The following is a 20660-nucleotide window of genomic DNA, read 5'->3' as shown; positions in this document are numbered from 1 at the left end:
AAGATAAATCTACTCGAAAAAGGGTATCTAGAAATGATATTGGATTTTTTGTATGATATGTGGAAATGCTCACTGTTATAGTTGCGGGAAAACGTTTGCGCTAACCTATTGATTAAAAGTGCTAACCTGCGCGACAAATGCACTATTCTGTGTAATAAAAGCGAGATTTTGCAACACATATGCGCTAAAATATGGTGCAAATGCATTGTTTTTGGTGTAAAAGTGTTGTTTTAATGAGCAAATGCGTGATTCTAGAGCTTAAAAGTGTTGTACTGTTGATCAAAAGTGTTGTTATGCACAACAAATGCGTTGTTTTGTGTAACAAATGTGTGATTCTATCTATGTTAAAAAGATTTTTCAATTTTCCAATAAGTTGTTGGATTTTTGACTCATTTTAAAATGATGATTTTTCAAGTTTTTGACCATTTAGAGAACGTTTTGCAAACACAAAAGACACACTGTTTGGAAAGTAAAGTGCACAAGCAAACATAAAACTTATGGTAGGCTGAGATAATAATTGTTGAATCTCACATGGGGTTTCCCCCGAGGCTATGCTATTAAAAGTGGATATTTAGGTGCTTGACCCTACTGGCTCTACCCTCGGCGCTCACTTCTTTGGTGCAGTCAAGCACCAATTTCCATGAAAACTCCCCATATAAAACTTCATATATCTACTAAGAACCATATGTGTGTGAGCCGCTTCAAAGGTCTGACCTCCCACACCAACAATTACAAGGATTTTTGATAGCTAATTCAAATGGTGTTTTAGTAAAGGCTTATGTTCGAAGATACCCTTTGAAGTCGCGCAAACGCGATTGAGGGCTATAGCCCAACAAAGTACCAAACACGATGTAGTCACACAAGCTTGATTGAGACCTCAAGGCCCTATAAAGTGCTCGATATGAGCTAACTCAAAGATGCTCTGTCCCCCAAGATTTTCATCTCTAAAGGTGATTTGATTATAGTGCATTAGAAAACTTGGTTTTAGCCTACTCAATCGGGTCGTTCTCTTCTCACTAGCCCTCTCAAGGCGTTCAGGAAGATAGGCCCTCTAAAGGTTATACATAAAGGAAGTAGGTTTGGTTTTCTGATCACTGCATGAGGGTGCGAGCATACTTGCCTACTACTTCAACAGGCACAAAAGACAAAGGTTTATTTTAAGCCTTCTAAAATCTATATGTAACTACTTTAAAGAAGACACTCAAATGCAAGTTGTATGCTGTTGATTATCCTCCCAGTTAGACTAGATGAGCAAGATATGATATGTCACTCTCCAAAATAACTCCTAATTAACTAGATGTGTAAATGCATGAAATTTGCTTCAAAATAACCCTGCACACACAGATGTCAATAGTTTTTAAATTCTCAGTTCTTGGACATTCGGACTTGCAAAAAAGTTTGTTAGCATTGTAGACGTATAAAAATGACCGTATTCCTAAATGAATATTTAATGTTCATTTTATTCCCATTCCTCTATTTAGTTAAATTTAATTTAACTAAATCGCCCACATTCTTCTATTTAATTAAATAAATTATTCAATTTATTTAGTTAAATTCACTAAAGACCTTTGCATCATTTAATTAAATAAATCGTTTTATTTAATTAAATCCCTTCTTCTTACTTTTAATTAAATTTACATTTAATTAATAGTTTATCCCAAATTGAATAAATCTAATTTATTCAATTTCCCAAATTGCAAACAAATTCAAATAAAGCAATTTATTTTAATTAATTCTATTTTCCCTCACCCACTTGCATTTTCCTACATCTCCCACTTGCATCGTAAACCCTATTCCTAATTTCTTCTAGAATCCATCTAATCCTAATCAATTAACCCAAAGCCATCCATTATCCCTTTTCCCTAAATTTGAGGAGGTCACTTCTCAAATTTGGAGTAAAGTCTTCAAAAGGCATTAAAGCCTTTATCCATTCGTACCCCCAAATTTGGAAGGACTCTTACAAATTTGTCCCCAAAGTCTTAACACCATTAATGGTTAACTAACCCTTAGTAGGCATGGTTAGAGACTTTTTGACCAACTCAACCTCCATCTAACCCAGGGATCTCATCAAGCATTCATTGCTTTGACCATGGTTATCTCTTTAACCTTTGCACAAGAGTTTACCCCTTGGATAAAAGCTTTATCCACTAGATAACCCTAACCTAACCTTAACCCTTACCTCCTAAGGTAACCTTCATGTCTTCTCAAGCATTTAATGCTTCTTTCATCTCCTCTCAACCAGTTTTATGTTGACAATTGTCACCATTTCATTTGTAAAAATTGTAAACATGGATTGATAACTTTCAATCCTGACCCTTGATTAACTCCTTCAATCTTGACCATCCATTGCCCTATTTTCACTATAAATAGAGCTCTCATTCCTCCATTTTAGGATCCATGCAAGCTTTTAGTATCTCATTTATGCTCAGATTTATCAATACATCTAGCTTCTCTTTGTAATAGGAATTAATCTAATAAGCACTTTAGACTATTTCCTTTATCATTAGCTTAAATCACTAACTAGTATATCATGTTAGGATAGTATTGCTACTAATCTTGTCATCTTATAATCTAGTTTATTGCATTTATAGGACCATGCATAGATAGGATGAATTTCATAATTAAATCAATCATAAGCATCCCTCGTTCTTGCATTCGTCATCCCTAAGCCACTTTGCTCAGTGATCTGAGAGCAAAGGCATTGGCTTGAGGGACCTTGTGAGATAGAGAACCATGAAACCAACCTTGGGAAGTTGAGTCATTCTTCATGACCCCATAACTTGCACCAAGAAGTCCCGTGGGTGTGTGAACAAGCCTCTTTGAGACTGCATTTTCACATTTTAAGTTTCATCGACCCGTTTTTCCCGCACACAAGCATATCATGAAAATTCAAATTTTTGCCTTGGAATGGAACAAAAGCGCTGATATGGTGAATGCGCTATTCTATAACTCAAAAGTGCTAACCTAAATGATGAATGTGTGAACCTACTGCACAGAAACGCTACTCTGAGAAGTAAGTGCGTGATTCTTTTAACCAAAGCGCTAACCTAATTGCTAAATGCATTATCCTACTGCACAAAAGCGTTAACCTACTGCACGAAAATGATAACCTACTGCACAAAAGCGTTGTCCTATTTCACACAGGCGTGAAAACAGGTTACAAATGTGTTAAACATGATTTTAGCAAGAAAAAGATAAAATATTAGAAGTTTGTGCAAGGCCTGAGCCCCACGGTGGGCGCCAAAATGTTGAGGCTAAAGTTAAAATCCAAAGAAGTATCCTAAAACTTATTAGTCCATCATAAAATATAAATGAAAGCTATAGGAAACTTAGCTTCAACCAATGAAGTAACATGAAATAAACAAAATAAACAAGATTATACCTTCCATGATTTGTACCTCATTGTGTCCTAACTCCACCGTTCTTGGTTGCATCTATGATTTTTCTCTCAGACAAGCATTAGTAACTTCCAAGATGGCATATGAAGAATGAAATGATAGTTAACTGATACTATGATATGCAAATGATATTAAGCTAACATGCTATGAAAATAATTTATGCTCAAAACTCTAAAAATGTTATTTGCTTCAAACTCAAACTCATAGATGCAAGATAAAGACTCCTAGAATGACTGTAAGATTAGCTAATTAGACTATTAGACTATTAGTTTTTAAAATGGCTTAGGAGACCTCTATTTATAGATTTTTTAGTGCATGAGCTTAGGTGGAAGAGATCAACGGTCATGATCAAATCTTGCAATTTGGATGGCTATGAGCAAGAGGTTGGGATGTGAGAGAGAAAGGTGGAAGATGTTCCTCCTACTCCTATAAGATGGAGGAAAAGGTGGAAAGAGAAGACAAGTGTCATTCATCTCACCTTGACTAAGGATGAAGACTGAGAGAATATAGGATAGTTGGAGAAGATTTAGGGATAAGAGGACAAGTGGACTCAACTTCCTCCAAAGATGTAGGAAGGTTAGAGAGAATATAGGGAGGTCGAGGAATGTGTGTACATACACAATATTTGGAGAATGAAATGAATGTTGAAGATAATGATGCATATTAATATTAAAAATATTAATATCTTTAGCCACATGATTGAATGAGTTAGCAAAAGAGGAAGTGATGTGGAGATGAGGGTGGATTTAAATAATTTAAGAAATTATTTAATTAAGAAGACTATAAGACAGTGGATAGAAGAATAATTAAATATTAGATATTTAATTGATTAGAAGAAAGGCTAAATGAATTAATTAATAAAATGTTTTAATTAATTAATAGAAGAATGAATTAAATAAATTAATCTTTTCAATTTAACTTTTTAATAGAAGAATAATCATTAAATAAATATAAAGTATTTTTTTAATTGCTCATAGCCAATTTTACGTGCATACAGAAAAAAACAAAACAAAAAAAAACAACAACATTTCAATAGAATCATTATTCATTTAGGATAAATGGCAATTGCAAGCTATATTTTGAATGATTTTATCCATTTCCTTCTTTATTGATAGGAAATAATACTTTTCATTATAGTGTCAAATAAATTAGATTTGGAAGGTGGTTTAATAAAGAGACATACATATGGAAAGGTTTGTCTACAATGTAGCTAGGATCATTGGGGACCACAAAATCACAAAGAAAGCCATTAACCAAATGGTGGTTCCTATCCTAAGAGAGCATGTTGTGAAAGCCTTGGAGAGCTTAAGGACTAATTCCTTTGTTCGTCTGGGAGTGAATGATTTAAGATCAAGGAGGTGATAAAGAACCCTTACAAAGTTGATACGATTGTTGTGACGAGGAATGCTTGGAAACAGATGAATACATGATTGGTGTAAACACAGATTTGTTTCTTGCAAAGCAGTTGGGAAGAGCTCGAGAGGTCATAGAGGTCGCTAGGAACCTGTTGTTCTCCATTTGCTAGTCTGTGTACTTTTTTTCCGTTTTAATGGAAAGGGTGCTACCTTCGTGGTAGCAGTTTGGCAAAAATAAATAAATAAAGAGACATACATCAAGTATTTTTATAATTGTCTCCAAAACATTCATGATGTTTTGATACCACTTTACTAATTTTAATATCTTACAATAGTTATGCCAATTGTAATCTTGATTTTTTTTCTTTTTTCCTTATTCATGTAATTTTAATTATGTTAAAATATTAATAATACGATATATTCACATAACTAGCTACAATATAATGCACTTATTACATTAATATTAAATATCTTTGAAAATCATAATCACCATTAATAAATTAAAATACTTTCAAATTATTTATTGTTTAAAAAATATCAAAAATTTCTTATATTATCACATTTGTAAATATTTAAAAAACTAAGAACAACGCGAATGACTTTAAAAAATACAATACCTTAAAAATCTACAAATATTTATACCAATGACCAAAAATCTACAAATATTTATACCTATAACCATTTAATAGCACTAAAAATCTACAAATATTTATACCAATGACCAAAAATCTACAAATATTTATACCTATAACCATTTAATAGCACTTTCAGATATTGTTATTAACTTAATCATGAAAAAAATCAAATTATATAGGTAGAGCATTTATTTTCTTCTCACAAATTACCGTTCTTTGTGTTATGCCTTCCCCCTCGCAAGGTTTTGAAGCTGCAAACCGCTTGCAAATTTCAAATAGAGTAACGTTCGAGAAAATTTTAATTAGTCTTGGTTACACAACTAACCATGGTTCCAACGGCCACAATTTTCCTGACCCGAGGTTAAAACGGCGTGAAAGAGAGCTCCCAGTATAAAGAGCTGAAGGCAGAATCATTTCTGTAATTTTAACTGCGTGCTTTACGTGATTTCAGTTTTGTTGAAATGGCTAACAGGAGATCAGATTTGCGAGCCCTGTATCCTCATAGGAAGCCGCTGAATTCTTCATCTACTAAACTTAGCGGTAGTGTTGAAAATGGTAAAGGTTTGAAGAAGGAAAATGCCGCTATTTCTACCGACTCTGCTACTTCGGCGGAGGCAGCACTGTCGGACTCCCTTAACTCATATGACGAGGTTTATGGTAAGCGCTTTTAGCAATTGCATGGGGTTCCTTTCCTTTCCGTTATTGCTTTTCTGGACATTGTTTTCTGATTAATCAAACCTGGGATCTCAGAACTGGACCGAAGAGATTTGAACACGGAACCTCTCACATTTGTTTTTCTAAGCATTGTTTATCGTTTGCAGAGGAGGAAGAAGACTGCGTGGAGCAGATACTGAAGCAGTTTGACTTGGACATGCGGTACGGGCCGTGCTTAGGACTCAGTCGGATGGAGCGCTGGCAGCGGGCTGTTCAGCTCGGCCTCAGTCCCTCCCAGGATGTTAAGGACCTTCTGGACAGGGCAGGCGGCATGTCTGATTGTGTCTGGGAAGGCCGCGTGTAGGCAATAATCTGCAACGGCTATGTTGTCGTCATTTTGGACTGAGCCTTGAAGGGTTAGGGCTTGTAAGGTCCTCATTATATACAATTCGAAGGCTCAGGGTTTGTAATGGCGTCATTATGGACAATTCGAAGGCTTAGGGTTTGCCGGTGAAAGGTGAAAATATTAACGTCGTTCAAAATGTTTTTGAAAGGTAGATTTAGGCTGTACAGCTTAGGGTTTGAGGCAGTCGGCTCAATTAGGCCTCGAACTCCGTGAAATGTTGCTATTGAAGTTAAGCTTTAGGTTTCCTATGTGGAAAATGCTCTGTCTTCCTTAAAATTTTCTCTGTTTTTCTGGAATTCCTCCTTTTGTTGTAGTGCAGACTGTGCAAAGCGAATGAAAAGTACAAGAGCGATTTCGGATTTGCCTTTAAAACTGGTCCTCTCTCAATTGTTGCTGTGTTAACATATTTCAGGTCTTGGTTCCGTCTGATTTGATTTGTTTTTTTAAGGAAATAATGCATACACTAAAATAGTTTTGTTTGGCAGATGATTCGGAAGTCTTAATTCAAATTCTTAACTATCCAATCTCCATCTTTAAGTTATGTTTATATTTTATTTTTATTTGTTAACATGTTGAGTTTAAATCTACTCAGTTGAATTAAAAAGTTTTTATTTTAAATTTATTTTGATGGCATTTTCACATTATTTATGATGTCCTTTTAAATTGTTCACTCAATGACACTCTGTCATTTTGTTTCCACCTTTTTTACGGCATGATATGAATGGTATCATTTGGGATAAAATATGTTTTTTTAAATTAGCAGTGTAGCCAAAATATTTTGGTTGGTATGAGTAGGCACTAGTTGGTTGACTATGTATATTATTTGATTGATGATTCTTCTTATAGTTAGTCGCCTCTCATCAAGAAGAGGAGATTGATAGATTTTATTACAAAATCAAAGTTTTGTTTGATTTTTATGCAATTACAAGATTTTTTCAAATGTGAAGGGGGTTAATTATGATTAATTATTTATGTTAGTTGGATTAATTAATTAATTAATTTTTTGATGGATAATATTTATATTTTATTATTTAAAGCTAAAAGTACAACTTTATCAAAATTTTCCAAAATCAAACCACTTCCCCAAACCACCCACAAAAAAACCATCCAAACCATCCATCTAAAACCATGATTTCCAAAATCAATGTTATGCTCAAACACTACCCCACACCCATAGCTTCAAGAACAAAAGTTCACAAATTACATCATGCCAATCAAAATTCTGGCCGAAACTGTTCAAATAGTTGATAACAAAAACATGAATTTCAAGTTTTGCAAATAAATTTTTATCTAAACAAAAAAATGGCACCTAGAAGTACCGTCGCTCGGAGAACTCATCTCTCTTTCTTCACAACTCCTCCAGCCAAGGTGTTTGAATCTCCATTGGTCCTCCTTGTACCTTCGGCATTAGCCCCTTGATAATTTAGTCTTTCCACCTCTCCACCAGCGTCGTCGACCACTCCACCCAATTCAACTTGCCTTGCCAATTTCGTCGATAGCTGTCTCGTAATCAACCTCCTACTTCTCATCTCATCCACCAACCTCTCCTCCACACCCGCCTATTGAATTACATCTTCAAGTTCCATTGTCTGGACGTAAACCACCAAACCTTTCCAACCATGTCTTGCATTGTCCCTGAAACGAGCTCGAGCTTCCTCTTGACGATGAAGAAATTGGATTCGGGAATGCCTCACTCGCATTTCAACATTTTCCTCTGGGACTCCTTCAGAGAGGTTGAAGCCCCAACTCGACACGACCCATTCCAGCAGAGACTCTATATTTAACAGGTATTCTTGTGGAATAATCTTCTTCAAAACCTTCCTCACATCCACACATGAATATCCCAATTCTAGTCCCCAAGCCATGATTAGGGAGTAGATGTCAGCTCTGCATCTATAACTGTGGCAGATAACCGCCACCTCCTCCCCCAAGACCAACCAAACCGCCTTGAAAAACAACAGGTCTTTTGCAAGAAACATTTTCTCAAGCTTTTTCTGTGGGACGGGACCTCGAAAAGCTAACATTAGCTTGGAAGACTGCAAGGTAAAATTTGCTTACATTCTGGGCATACACAGGAAGAATACACTGCAAAAGAAAATCCGATGGAGTCTGCCAAAAACCAGTTTCCTTCACCAACTCACAAACCAGTCTCATTAAATGCGCAAGAATGCCAAAATTAGAAGTAAAGATGGCACGCTCCACCACCGCCGCCATTTCAGAGGACATTCCACAATAAATGCGCATTAACATGCCAGCCTTACAACTTTGGAAGACCGACTGAAAGAAATGTAATTCGAATTTGCAAGCGTACAAACTTGGCAGGTAACCTTAACGCCATCACACGATACCATCTTTACAATCGCACCACCTCACTTCCCCTATAGCAAGCTCACATGCCACATTTGAAAGGTCGTCAACAATGGCATTTCCTCCTCTTTTCACATGGGAGATACAAAAATCTTGGACAGATTTTAGCTTTTCACTAATTATGTGTATGAATTTATTCAACTTCCAACATGGGGTATCACCTTTGATCAAGGCATTGACCACAATCTGGGAATCGCCCTCCAGATGTACCTTCGTTGCCTTCATGTTTACTGCCAAATCAGCCGCTAGTAAGGCCACTTGAGCCTCCGCCTCATTATTGGTTCCATCTTGAAGCCTTCTTGCTCTCTCGTGAAGAGGATCTTCCCTTCATCGTCACAGGCCACACATCCCGCACCTGAAGTCCCCGGATTACCTTTTGAGACCCCATTGAAATTTATTTTCACTCACCCCCTCTCCGACTTTGACCACTTCACAACCTTCTCATCAAGAGAATCATACAAAGGATTAACCCTGGGGAACCCATGAACGGGTCTTGAATTAATTAATTTATGATAGAGTATATTTAATTGAATTAATTTTTAAGTTAATTTAATTGAGTAATGATTAATACAATTAATTTATGAAAAACTAATGCAAAAAAATAAGAGCTTATTTGGAGTTGTTTATAATAAGTTTTCAAAGAAAGAATTTTAATCATATTTTTTTGAACTTAAGTTGTACTACTTTCAACTAATATTTATCAATGCATTAACCCTCAACTTCTTTACTTGTAATTTTATCCTTCGTCTTCTTAGATATGGATTCTAGATTATCATCTATGTCCAAACTGACCTCTATTTCAATTACTTATTCTTTATGAGCTAGATGTGAATCCTTTTTTTCCCCTATTTCTTACTCTTATTTTTATGGTAAATTTATAAAGAGTACAATGATTCTTTGTGTTAATTTTTTAAAATAATGTTCTTTATCTTTTTACTTTTAAAGTTTAATTAATCTTATAATTAATTCTTTCTTTTTACTTTGGAACTCACTTATACCTCTTTTTTCCCTATTATATAGTAAGATTACTGTTGGATTTTGCCAAGATCAAGAGGTCATTGAAATGTACAAGATAGAGACATAATACGGGACAAGAATAAACTGTATTCTCGTCAATAGAAAATGATCAACAATCAACTGGATTATCACTATTACATACAATGTAGATGAGCCTGCTTATATAGGCAAGGCTAGGGATATGTATGAGCACACAAATATGACATGTGGCTCAATAAGAAACAAGGGTAGGTAGAAAATAGGTGTGGGTAAGTAGGAGAAATAATATAATATTCCACATGAGGTGGATCACCCACCGAAGGTGGAATTATCACTCCACAATAAGTGGATATGATAGTGTAATAACAAGATCAGCACCATAAGAAGTGGAATTTCTCCTACACACACTATCCCAATGTGACACAAACACCCAAGTGTCTCATATCCAAACTACTATGAAATGCATTATCCTAAGTAAATTTAAGTAAGTGTAATAATATCCATGATGAATAATTATTTACACCAACACCCCCCCTTAAGTGCAACTTAGGGGAATGCACTTAAGTCTACAATGCAACTAAGCAATGCAAGATGGGTCCCGGCTACGAGACCATGTTAGGTACCCATGCACAAATGCAAATGCATGCAAACCAATGCAATGAAATCTCTCACAAAGTGGGGAAAGAGAGAAAAACCCAATGGGAACAAACCCTCCCCCAAAAAAGAGATGAAAGCTATACAAGAGAACTCTCAAAGAAGAATGTGAGGAACAAAACCCCATGTGAGGAAAAAGTCCCCCCCATATGAGAGAAGAAGAGAAGTCAAACTGTGATCATCCCTCAATGAAGAATCTGCACCAATGATAGAAGCTCGATGTATGAAGAAACTGCTCCACGAACGTCGAACAACATTCCTCCCCTTAGGAAGAAACAAAACCAAAGGTGTATCCTTGAAGTCTCCCCAATCATGAAGGGAAGATGTATGAAGAAAACTCATGATGAAAGGAATCTCTGAAAACTGCTCAAGTGTCCCCATGTCGATGCTGAAAGATACCCCTTCCAAAGGTGGTGAACTGCTCCATACTACTGAAAAAGGAACTCCAACATCTAGTGGAGATGGATGTAGAACAATGTCCAAAGACTCATGTGTCTCCTCAAAGAATAAAGAGACCTCCTCCAACTGCTGTACATAAGTATCCACAATCATGTCAACCTCGAAAGAATGATCATGTAGAGAATGAACAAGAGGGTCAGAGTGTGCCCTCGCAACAATAGAAGAAGGATCATCTTCATCAAAGAGAAGATGTATGTCATCAATGATGTCTCCCAAATCTGCAATGTAGGATTCCACAAACAAACCTGCAATATCTGTCATGTAATCATCCCATGAATCTGAAGCTGGAAGACAATGTATATCCTGCTGCACTGAATCACATGAAGGCAAAATTGTCGCACTATCTGCATCATCAGGTGCAATAGGTGATGTGATATCAATATGAGAAGATGAAATACAAGACTCAAGAACGGGGTCACATGTGAGAATCCCCATGTTCAAGTGTCCAAAATTCTCCTCAAAATCTGAACCATCACAATCATGTGTAGAATCATCAAATGTGAAATCATCATCATCAACAAAATCTGAAAAGGAGTATAACCGAGATGCATGATCAACCACCCCAGTTGCAATGATAGCTCTAGTCTCCATGTCTCTAATAAAAACTGAGTCAGGTGTGAACTCCACAACTCTCTTAGTTGCGCCATGTGTGATTTGATAGATAGAAAGGAGATTGTTTGTCAAGTGGGGTACACACAACACATCATTGAAGGAGTTATCCCCAATGTCAATAGATCCTTTCCCAATCACATCCATGTATGTATGATTGCCCATCAAAATCTGTGGCATGGTGCAAGGCTCAAATGTAGAGAACATAGATTGTGAAGATGCCATATGATGAGAAGCCCCTGAATCTAGAAGCCATCTCTTTGAAGTATGATTTGTTGTAGCACATAGAGCTTTTCCTTTTCTTGTTCCAAAAGAGTGAGTCTTTCCACTTGTAGAAGCCATGAATGCTTGCCCTTTTCCTTTTGAATGTGAGGAAGTGGAAGTTGATGAATCATCCTTCTTGTAGACTTTAGGCAAATCAATGTTATGTTTTTTGATGATATGTGTGAGCTCATCAATCTTCTTAGTATGGCAACGATGTTCCTCATGACCAATCTTTTTACAATAAGCACAAGTAGGTCTCTCTCTCTTCGGTGAATTATCTTTCTTGGAAGAAGATGAATCTCCTTGTTGTGAAGAAGATGGTGCTTTTTCCTTAGGCTTTGATTGCCATTTCTTCTTGTTTGAGTTGTCCTTTCCTTGATTTCCTTTGTTTCCTTGATTTGCCACTAATGCTTGAGACTTAGAAGAAGCCTTAAGAATGCCCATGCTTATCAACTTAATTTGTTCCATCATCAACATTTCATTGAAAGCATCAAATGTAGGCATTTTGTAGCTTGAACCCATTGTCATCCTACGGGTTTGGAAACTAGAAACAAATGCTGCATATTCTTGTGGAAGCTTCCCTATCAAGTTGAATATCAATTGAGTATCCTTCTTATCAATGCCACAATCTTTGAGTTGTGCCCTCAACTCATTTGCCTTAGTGACATAATCTTGTATAGTATCAAAGTTCTTGGGATCTAACATGGTGAGATCACTATCAATTTGATATCCCCTAATCTCATCAACTTGACCATACAAGTCTTGAAACTTTTGCCAAGCATCTTTGATTAGAGTGCATTTCTCAATATGAAAAATGAGATCCTTTGATACATACTTTCTTAAGGTACCAATTGCCATGATATTTTTAGTGAGCCAATCTAAGTGACCAACTGGATCAGCCTTAGGATCAGCTGGAGCAACAATAGTTCCATCAATGTAATGAGTGAGTCCTTTTTCCATAAGTTTACTCCATGCATCAATTTTCCAAGTAGCATAATTATGTGGAGTTAAGAGAGGAAACTTAGAAGAACCCATAGCAGCAAAAAGGAAAGAACACAAGAGCACAAAAGCACAAGAGACACCCCCCAAATTCAATCAATCAAAGTACCCCCCCAAAAGTGATGATTTTGGCACTTTATACTTAGTGCGATTACAATGAGCCACTTGCAAAACAAGGCAAAGTGGGCTTATGATGCAAATTTTACAACTTCTCAAATGAGATACAAGAGACTTCAATCAATAGTGCAATGAATCTAACTGAGATTCAAGCAAATATACAAGTACCAAGAGAGCCAAAATTGGCCAAGATCTGAAAGTACATTTTCTACTTACAATGACATCAATCTGATAGCATCATGTGAAAGTAGACGAAAAAATACGCACTTTCAAAAAAAACGGCACCTAAAAAGGAGGTCGGATGACCCCAAACGAAGCCTCCGAAGTTGCAAAAACTGGGATTACTCAGGGACAGTCACCAAAAACTGCATTTTCTGAAAAATCCGTGCATCAAAATCAAAAAATTCTTTCACCACTGCGGAGAGCACGAAATTATAGCCCATTTCAAAAAAAATTGCACCCAAAAAGGAGCAAAAATGAGCAAGTTATGGCCATTTGAAGTTGAACTGCAAAATCAAAAATGCAAATGAGAGGGGGTCCAAAAATTTTCAAACCCTGCTGATGTGGCGCTGACGTCAGCAAAACACTGTGTTAAATTTGACGGCCGTATGACCGTCACCAAAACTTCGCTGCCTGGCTGACTGGGCGTCCGTACTGTACGGACGGATGACTCGGCCTGCTGGCTGTACGGTCCGTACTGTACGGATTTGCTGATTGTACAGGTTGATTCGGCTGTCCGTATGGTTGACGTGGCGTACAAAAAATTGCTGACTTGGCGTACGGAGGGTCCACGTGTCTGTACGGTTGTACCACGTGGCGGATGAGTTGGCACCTGCACGGAGTGGAGCTGAGGCCGGAGTCCGTCGCTGGTGGAGGAGCCGAGGAGGAGGCGCTCGGGCTGCACGAGAGGCGCAGCGGCTGACAGACGGCGCCGGGAGGAGATCTGGGGGTGGCGCCGGGAAGCGGCGCTGGCCGGTGTCGGAAGGCGAAGACGCAGGAGGCGCGAGCTGCCGGAGGAGCTGCGGAGGCGAGGGCCGGGGACGAGGCGCCGGGAGCGGAGTGGCGGTGGACGCTGCGGGCTCCAGGGGATTCGCCGGCGGCGGCGCGGTACTCTGCGTGCCAGACGGAGTACAAACACGCAGGGGCTGACAGTCTCTGCAAAAAAGCCTGCAACCTGCGCAGGTAGGGGGGTACGGGGGTCTGCGGACCCCCAACCAAATATATTTTTTTTGCTTCTTTTTCAAATTTTTTTTTTGATTTTTTCGAATTTTTTCAATTTTTTTTTGATTTCAAACAATTTTTCGAAAAATAATATTTTCAGACAATTTTTTTTTTCCGAAAATAATATAAAAAATTTAAAAATCCGTACGATATAGGCAAAAATGGAGAAAAAAATTTTCTCACCAAAATAGGCCAACTTTATAACCAAAATTCATGGAAATGGCCTTCCGGACGCAATGGCGAGGTCGGATCTGGTCTAGGACACCTCCAAATGATGCTGCTCCTCAGATCTGCCTCTTGACGTCACAATAATGCCTCTTCAAGACGAATCAATGAAGCCCCAAATAGCTCTGATACCATGTTGGATTTTGCCAAGATCAAGAGGTCATTGAAATGTACAAGATAGAGACATAATATGGGACAAGAATAAACTGTATTCTCATCAATAGAAAATGATCAACAATCAACTGGATTATCACTATTACATACAATGTAGATGAGCCTGCTTATATAGGCAAGGCTAGGGATATGTATGAGCACACAAATATGACATGTGGCTCAATAAGAAACAAGGGTAGGTAGGAAATAGGTGTGGGTAGGTAGGAGAAATAATATAATATTCCACATGAGGTGGATCACCCACCGAAGGTGGAATTATCACTCCACAATAAGTGGATATGATAGTGTAATAACAAGATCAACACCATAAGAAGTGGAATTTCTCCTACACACACACTATCCCAATGTGACACAAACACCCAAGTGTCTCATATCCAAACTACTATGAAATGCATTATCCTAAGTAAACTTAAGTAAGTGTAATAATATCCATGATGAATAATTATTTACACCAACAATTACTTATCTCCTCAATTCTATTGTTTTCCTTATGTTGTCCAATATAAAGTCTAGATTATAATCTACGTTAAATTATCCTCTATTTCAACTTCCTATTCTTTATGAGTTAGCATAGAATTATTTGAGCCACCTTTTCCTTTATTTTTTATTCTAATTTTTATGTTATTGTTTGATATGAAGTTTCTAAAGCCTTATCATTAACATGCCCATCAATCTTATAAAAACTACAATGACTCTATGTTTAATTTTTTTAATAATGATGTTCTCCTTACTTTTAGTTAACCTTATAATTAATTCTTTCCTTTTCCCTTGGAACTCACTTTTATACCTCTTATTTTCCCTTCTATGTAGTAAGATTACTTTTCTTAATAAAGAATAAGGAATGACATGTCATCAAAGGCTTGAAGTTACTTGGTAATTTGTAGTTGCTCTCTATTGCTTGACTTCTTGTTGTTGCTAGTCTTCATCTATTTTTTATTGTTAGTCTTCCTCTATTTTCTATTGTCTTTTGGTTTTGTCTCACTCTTGGTGATACTCGTCTTGCTTGCTTCTATGACAGTTATTTTATGGGTTCGACCCTTTCTCATGTTTATCTTAATCAAAATAACTCATTGTTGAACATATATAATTACATATCCAACATCAATTTGTTGTGTGCAAGTGTGAATTAAATTGATGAGATTTAGTGTGTCAAACTTAGAGGATTCCATTCTTCGGAAAGCCATGCATTACAAAGCATATGTTCCTATATAAATATCTGCAATAATCTCTCACAAACTCACATCAAAATATTGTGGTTTTTTGTTTTACTTGGTGATATAAGAATTTCAATCCATAGAAAAGTATTTTTTTTACATAACCAACTCCAATAACCTCTCATAAACTCACATCAAAATATTTTGGTTTTCTTATTTTACTTAGTGATATATTGGTATAGGAATTTCATTCGATAGAAAAGAGAGGGTTACCTCATTTGTATTTATAGACTTTATATCCATTTTGTATGTGTTTTTGTTTTTTAATCCATATCTAAAATGAAAGCTAAGATTTTAGGTAAGCTTTCCTTGCATTATTGAGCTTCTTGGATATGTTCATCTATTTTGTTAATCTATTAAAAATATAATTAATTGATATTGATTGTATGACTATGATTAATTTGAAGTATTTTTTATTTTTATTTTTTAATAATTGGAAAAAAATGCAATAAGTGTGAAGGAAATAAAATTGAAAATTGGGTTATCTATAAAGTTAAAGTTTATAAATTGAGAACAATATGGTGTAACTGAATCAACATCAAATTTTCAAGGTATAATGTTACAAGATATGTAAAATTACACGTTTGCTATCATAATAGTCATACACAAGTATAATATGCTTAAATCGAACTTTCTCAAACCTCCATGCAATATGTTATTTATTGGGCTAAAATATTATGACATCCATCAACAAATAACTAAATATAACTCTCAAATATTAAAAACTAAAGAGAAAAATACATTGAAATCTAAGTAAATGATTCATAACATCATTTCTCATGATGAATTAAGAAAATGATTTTAATGATAACTACACTTTAATTTCAAGTTTCCACCTAAAAATGGAAAAAACACATTGAAGACATTAATTATTATCTTCATGATATTAATGTGAAACAAGGGACGCAATGCGTCATGTTCCTGCAATTAGTTAGAGAGGAAAGTACAGATATGTAGATGGAGATGGAGGGAGATATGTAGAGAGACATGACAAATGGATAGAAAGAGATGTAAGAGATAAATATATATAGAGGGAAAGTCTGAGAGAGAGAGAGAGAGAGAGAGAGAGAGAGAGAGAGAGAGAGAGAGAGAGAGTGAGTGAAACATAAGATAGAGATAAGAAGTGATATATAGAGAGAGGGAGAGATATAGTGATAGAGAGCACCATAGAGACAATAAGTAGATATCCCTTGATAGATAGAAATAGAAATATAGAGAGTTAGAGATGGACTAAAAAAGAGAACAAATAAATATAACTATTAAATTGAATATAAATATAATGAAATTTGTACAACCTGAGTTGGCCTAGTGGTGGAGAACTTGTACTCCTAATATAGAGGTCACAAGTTCAAATCCCATAAAGGGGGTATAGTATGTACACCTTATCGGCTTCGGCCCATTACCTACTCTCTCTCTCTCTCTCTCTCTCTCTCTCTCTCTCTCTCTCTCTCTCTCTCTCTCTCTCTCTCTCTCTCTCTATATATATATATATATAATGAAATTTAAAAAATTAAAATTGTACCACAAATATAATATTAAAAAAAAACTATATTAAAATTGTTAAATCTAAATGTTTAATTGTTATATTTAAAAGTGCTGCAATATTTTTTTGCTTAAATAAAATTTTAAATATTAATATTTTATTGTGTAAATAAGTATCAAATTTAATATAAACACTAACCTTTAGATAGTTTTTACATAGATATATTTAAAACATCTATGCCAATACATACCAATACAATAGAAAACAATTGAACTATAAAAAAAATGGTGCAAAGGGAGCCTCTGCAACAGAAGCCATGGCAGGGGCAAAACCTGCAACAATTTTCACAATCAAAGGTCGGGTTTGGGAAGAAACAGAATAATGGTGTGGTCATCGTTGGGGCAGGCTTCAAGAGCGAGTCACAAAATGTAGGGGTTGACACGAGAGTGAACAGAATCCCGAATGGCATTAGGCGAGCAGACACACATCAAGAGTGGATATAAACCAATCCCTAACGACCCATGGGGAAGATTTGGCAGGCAGGGAAACCAACATCATAAGCAATATTCATTCAGAATAGTCTGGGGCCATCAAGATGAATATAGAAGGGACTTGCCAAACCATAAGGGAAAGTTTTGGGGTGGAGGGCGGTTCAAAGCCAACAAGGGTTGTGGGGGAGTGAAGTTGAATTCCCAATATACCAAAAAATCGGGGAATAAATTGATTGCCCTTCCTCCAAATCTGCTGAAAATGTATGTGAAATGCCTATAAAAGCAGACACTGTTTGTGAGATGGAACGAGACCAAGAGGGGTGCAAGATGAGATCATAGCATGGTGGAAATCCACATTTCCAAGCAAGTTAAGCACTAGACCCTTGCAAAATGATCTTTTCCTCATAGAATGTGTAATCACATAAATCTGTCCACTTAATTAAATGAATATTTAATATTTATTTGATTATTTAACCATCAATTAAATAATTAATTAAATTAATATTTAATTAATTCATCTTAACCCTCTTCTCCTATTATTAAATAAATTATTCAATTTATTTGATTTAATTCACTTAACCAAATTCAGACCATTAATTAAATAAATAAATCATATTTATTTAATTAAATCTTCTCTCACATTTAAATTAATTAATATTTATTTAAATTCCCCCAAAATCCCACCTCTCACATTTAAATAAATTAACATTTATTTAAATCACCTTTATCCTCTACCCACTTGCATTTTCCTACAAATGCAAGTTGCACAACTATTTTAAATAAATCATTTATTTAAATCACATTTATCCTCCACCCACTTGCATTTTCCTAAAAATGCAAGTTGCACAACTATTTTAAATAAATTATTTATTTAAAATCCTATTTATCCTCACCCACTTGCATTTTCCTACAAATGCAAGTTGCACAACTATTTTAAATAAATTATTTATTTAAAATCATATTTATCCTCACCCACTTGAAACCTTTAATGGTTTCCCTTAAAGTCTTCAAAACTTAATGGCTTTAAAGTTTTCAAACTTGATGGCTTCCTTCTATAGTCTTCTTAAGCCTTTAATGGTTTCCCTTAAAGTCTTCAAACTTAATGGCTTCCCTTAAAGTCTTCTTAAGACTTTAATTGCTTTCCTTAAAGTCTTCAAGCCTTTAATGGTTTCCCTCAAAGTCTTCAAGCATTTTAATGCTTTATCTTCCTTTTTCTCATTTAAATAAATTAATATTTATTTGAATATTTATCCAAATGCAAATTACACCATTTAATTGAAATAAATGATTTTATTTTAATTGAAAATACCAAAATTCCTCCCACTTGCACTTTCCTACAAAATCCACTTGCATGCCTAAACCCTTTCTAGATTCTTCTAAACCTCCTAATTAACCTAATCCATTCCTAAAATATTGTCACATTCCTAAGCAAATTGAAGTCACTTCTCAAAGACTCCAAAGTCTTTGAAAAACAATTAATGCTTTGTGTGTTCAACAAATTAACCTCTAAAGTCTTCCAAACCACTTATGGCTCTTACATGACCATTAATAGTTAATTCCACTTGCACCCATGGTTAAGGACTTTGACCCCTAACTTAACCCTCATGTAACCCATGTGTCTCTTCAAAGCATTTATTTCTTTGACTAGGGTAACCATCATGTCCCCTCAAGCATTTAATGCTCCTTATCTCTCCTTTCAAGCCTCCTCATGGTGACACTTGTCAACATGGGATTGGGTTGAAAGTCTCACATGGATTGAATATCTTTCAATCCTAACCCTTGTTAAGATTACTCAATCTTAACCCTTCATTTCCCCATTTCTTCTATAAATAGAACCCTTCTCCTCAAGCAAGAAAGGAAGCATTGGAGTATTGTTGTTATACTGGCATTAGCATAGAGCTTTTTCATAGCATCACTATCTACTCTTGCATAGTATTTGCTTATCATATTCAACCATCTTGAATCTCCATATGGCATCCATGGCTAGTGCTAAAAGCTGAGAGCTACACTCATTTGGGACTTGGAGAGGAGAGGAACAAGGGAGGAGCAACTATGAGCATCTTGATTAGCTATTTTATTCTATGTTTATATGCTTTCTATTTAATGCTTAATATCTCTCTTGATATGCCTGTTTAGGATAATCTTTTGTTGCTAACACTAACGTTTGTTTCTTGTGCTCTTGTGTGTGTTGCCATCAAACAGATTTTCTAATCCTTTTTGTAGAGCATCAGAATGCATTGATGGAAAGATGAAACTAGATTTATTATTTGGAACACCTGTGTTTTTTAAAGGTTGCAGTTTCGGTAGGTTTAACTGGAATCATAGTTTCGATCCTAGGAAACATCAACATGTCAAAAAGCAGTTGTGGATTAGTTTGATAGGTCTCTCGTCCGAGTTCTAGCATTTGGATGCCCTAATCAAAATTAGGGATGCATTGGGTGCATGTTTAGGGGTAGAAGAGGAATTACTTAATGGTCTCAGGGGAGATATAGCTAACTTATTGATAGAAGTCGATGCCAACATGGGTATCTATCGAAACATAGAAATCATATCAGAATTAGGTAAATGGATACAAAGATTTGAAATCTTGCAGGATGGGATTATAGGTAAATGCTTACCAAGGGAGAACATGAAAGAAGGATGCTCTATGCAAATAACAGTGGCAAAGAAATCCAAAACAGTAGAAGAAAATGAAAAGGATAAAGAAGTGTTGGTTGAAAATAGTAGGAGCATGAATACAGGAGCTGAGTCTAGCTATCAACAAGCAGAAATAGGTGACACAAATACAACAAGCACTAGCAACCCGGATTTAAGGCTTAATGAATCCCCTGAAGATTAGAACAAAATGGAATCAGTTTCGCCTACTTTTGAACTGGGGGTAGGGGATGAGATCCGCTCAAACATTGAGAATAGAGCAGAAGAAAGTATTACAGTGGTTT

General features: G+C 35.9%; 2 protein-coding genes across 2 annotated transcripts; both read left to right on the top strand.

Annotated features, from left to right (window-relative positions):
* The first annotated feature begins 5804 nt into the window (after positions 1-5804).
* LOC131037309 (DNA polymerase delta subunit 4) lies at positions 5805-6820 on the top strand. Its single transcript, XM_057969401.2, has 2 exons — positions 5805-6045; positions 6210-6820. The coding sequence occupies exons 1-2, from the start codon at positions 5850-5852 to the stop codon at positions 6404-6406; spliced, it is 393 nt and encodes a 130-aa protein (XP_057825384.2). The 5' UTR covers positions 5805-5849; the 3' UTR covers positions 6407-6820.
* Positions 6821-13579: 6759 nt separating this feature from the next.
* On the top strand, positions 13580-14062 carry LOC131874388 (uncharacterized). Its single transcript, XM_059217737.1, has 2 exons — positions 13580-13603; positions 13739-14062. The coding sequence occupies exons 1-2, from the start codon at positions 13580-13582 to the stop codon at positions 14060-14062; spliced, it is 348 nt and encodes a 115-aa protein (XP_059073720.1).
* Positions 14063-20660: the final 6598 nt, after the last annotated feature.

This window comes from Cryptomeria japonica, chromosome 3 (genome assembly GCF_030272615.1).
Source record: "Cryptomeria japonica chromosome 3, Sugi_1.0, whole genome shotgun sequence".
In the NCBI taxonomy this organism is placed as follows: Eukaryota; Viridiplantae; Streptophyta; class Pinopsida; order Cupressales; family Cupressaceae; genus Cryptomeria; species Cryptomeria japonica.
The sequence above is the reverse complement of the archived record's forward strand: the minus strand, read 5'-3'. Positions and strand labels throughout refer to the sequence as shown.